This window comes from Merops nubicus, unplaced genomic scaffold (assembly GCF_000691845.1).
Source record: "Merops nubicus isolate BGI_N331 unplaced genomic scaffold, ASM69184v1 scaffold12291, whole genome shotgun sequence".
Taxonomy (NCBI): Eukaryota; Metazoa; Chordata; class Aves; order Coraciiformes; family Meropidae; genus Merops; species Merops nubicus.
Genome location: NW_008587658.1, coordinates 1,320 through 4,444, shown reverse-complemented (window position 1 = coordinate 4,444; position 3,125 = coordinate 1,320). Strand labels below are relative to the sequence as shown.

General features: G+C 45.1%; 1 protein-coding gene across 1 annotated transcript; it reads right to left on the bottom strand.

Annotated features, from left to right (window-relative positions):
• Positions 1–531: 531 nt before the first annotated feature.
• Positions 532–2,826, bottom strand: CMTR2 (cap methyltransferase 2). The gene has a single exon (XM_008949005.1). The coding sequence runs from the start codon at positions 2,824–2,826 to the stop codon at positions 532–534; it is 2,295 nt and encodes a 764-aa protein (XP_008947253.1).
• Between the last annotated feature and the right edge of the window lie 299 nt (positions 2,827–3,125).

Below are 3,125 nucleotides of genomic sequence, written 5' to 3'. Positions count from 1 at the left end.
TTTGTGAGACAGCTGCCTGCTCACAAGATACTCACCCTCAGGGCTTGCACACTCAGAGCACTCTGGCCCAAACCTCACTTTTCAGCTTCCACAAAGCCAGGTGTATCAAAACTCTCCTGTTTGACTCCACAGAAGAGGGCTCATGTCACACCACAGGATGCCCCATGCTCTGGCCTGACACAAGAGGTGTAAGTCACCGTACCACCTCTCACCATGAAAGCCACAGTTCTGACCCACATGGCACGCCAAGAAATTTGCTCAGGGAGAGCTGTGACAGAGGAAAGGGTTCAACCTCTACCATCACTGTCCCTCCCAAGTCCCCCATGGCTGGGATGAAAGTCTCAGCTCACAATACAACAGGCCAATATGGTCTAAGTGGGATTGATAGCTCAAAACACCCTCCCAACACTAACAGCATCACACCAACGTTCTACAGAAACATTACCTTCACCTTAACAACATTTTTAACACCTTCTACCTGCCTGTGAAACAAGGTCTAGCAGCAGCAACTCGCTCAGTTCTAGAATCATTCTAAAGTGAAACACTGCTAGTCATTTGTTGCTGCTCAGCTTGCACAAGCAAGTGGAGCTGTCTCTTTGCAATGGCTGTGTTCAAATCCCACAAGAACTCCAACAGCTTGCCCTGGAGGAGAACCTCCATTGGCACAAACTGCAGCACTTGCTGGGGAGAGTCCGTGTCTAGTAAAGAGCTCATCAGTTTATCCAGATGCTGCAGATACTCAACAACAGGATTTGGGAGGCCCCTGTATCCAATGCACAGCAGAGCAGTGCTGGTCCTCAGCGGGTGCTGGGAGGTTGGGCAAGCAAACGTGATGCATCTGAAACAGCAATGCAGTATAAAGACCAGGCCAGCTGTGAAACGTGTGAAACAGGAAAGAATAGGCAAAATCAACGCATCTCCCACGGTCAGCTGACTCAATGAACGCAGAACACACTCCAAAAGCTGCTGCTGGTACTGTGGTTCTCCATCATAAAGCAACGAGAAGCTGAAAGTCACCAGTGTGGCAGAGTCCAGGAGCTTTATTTCCATACTGGGCTGGCTTTCAGCATCCCCGAGGGATGGAAAGTCCACCACAAGGCACTTAAACTGGTCACTACATCTTTCGCTTGGGACTTCCTGATGATTCCTGGAAAGATCAGATACTTCTGCCAGTATCAGTTCCCCAGGAAGAACCTCACACGAGTGACAAGCCTGCGGCACTAGGTGGCTTTTCAGCCTCCCCTTCACCAATTCATTCATAGCTTCATTAAGATTTTCCAAGACTTGACCATCACAAAACGGAGAACATTTTACCACCGGTAGCCTTTTTCCTTCCAAAATGTACCACAAGCTACACTCGAGGCTAGAAGACGATCCTTCCAAGATGCACATTTTACCAGCATTATTTAAACTGTGTTCTTCAGCCCAGTGATTAAAATAGCCCTTTGCCACTTTATCATTCCATGTCAGGGTTTCCAGCATCTTCCTTTCATTGTACGTACTAAAATACTTGTTTCTTTGCCCAAACCATTTTGCATTCATGCTGCAACCAATCTGAGGTTTCTTGACAAGCCAGTTATTTCTAGCAATGGGTTTCATATGAAGTCTCTGCATGAAGAACTCTACTGCACAGTCTCTTAACTGGTTCAGTTTTGTCTGCTCTGCTTCTTTCATGCACTCAAAGAGACTGATGTTTTCAGAGATAGTCTCTACCTGGCACTTGTGGAAGAACATGCAACACTCTTCGTGTATTTTAAGAAAAGATTCTGGTAGCACATGCTGGGGAAAAAGTGCTTTGTTGACCATTTCTGTTCCAAAGTTCTGTATCATCTTAGAAAGCAGCTGATGAATGCTCTCCCTACCCATATAACGAAGACATATCACATAGGCCTCCGAGTTTCCAGCTTTGCTAGTGGCTGGCTTAAAGACATGGACCTCCTCAAAAGCACAGTTTAGCAAAAAGAGCAGATTGGTAGAACAGTGTTCAAACAGCGTGAACATCTTCAGAACAAAGGATCCTCCAGTGCCCAGGAGCATTAAAGCAGTGACGGTTTCGCAGTAATGAAGGGGTGAGACTAGAGCTTCCTGTTCACCCGGATTTCCCTGGCAATCAAAGCTGCCATCAGCAGTTACCAAGTGAACCGTGGCCATATTACTAACGAAGTTCTGAAGTCCCGTTAGATGTTTCAATGTCATCACATCTCCTGTGTTATCCGGGCCAAAATACCACCAAGGCAACGTGTTTGCTATAAGACGGTCGTCCATGATCATCGTAAGGGTGTCGTTTGCTTCATGGTACGGGTTTAGAGTATTAGCTACCCAATTCCAGTCGCAAGGGACACGGTGGGATTTCAAATAGTGATTGAGGCTGGCTATAAAAGCTCCAGGTGCTTCACAGAGGTGGACAGAATTCAGTTCTCCATCCTGAAGAGCTTCTTCAGGGAGAAGAGGAAAACTGCACAGGATTTCATGAAACTTGCACCATGCCTGGGTACACAGCTCTGCATTCAAACATTTCTTCACATGAGGAATTATTTTCCCTGCTTTATTGGTAAGTGAGGTGTGTTGATGCCATTCATCCAGGTTCTTATCACTCAGTTGATTCTTCACGTCATTCATCGAGTCTTTCAGAGCCAGGAGTGAGTTGAATTCCTTGTGATCACACGTAAAAGCATCGCTGGGATCTGGCAGATGCCATTCATTATTCACTGGCTTAGCATAAGTAAACTTCTTTTCAAAGAGCTGCTCAATTTCAGAAAGAATTTCAGGACTGAACCTTTCCAGGTTTGTAGGCTGGTCAGCATATGGTTTCTTAGAGTTGTTCATTCTTAGATTGATTCACAACCTGAAGAAGTGCACAGAAGAGAAAAGAACATCACTCCAAATCACATATCTATATAAATAAGAAAGCTTTTTAGAAAAAAAAAAAAATCTGTTTAACCCCTGTATTCCACAATATGAAAGAAATGCTTCCCAGAATCACCCACCATTGAGGAAAACAAATGAGTGCTCTCCTGAATAAGGCTGTTTGGAAATCAGGAGGTTCACAGGTTAAATCACCCTTTTTGCTATTTAAATCAAAACAAGAGTTGGCTGCTGCTTTGACTCTTTACTGACCTCTGAAT

Bases quoted from the DNA above. Each gene is read 5' to 3' on its own strand.
- CMTR2 (XM_008949005.1), bottom strand. From the start codon at position 2,826: ATGAACAACTCTAAGAAACCATATGCTGACCAGCCTACAAACCTGGAA.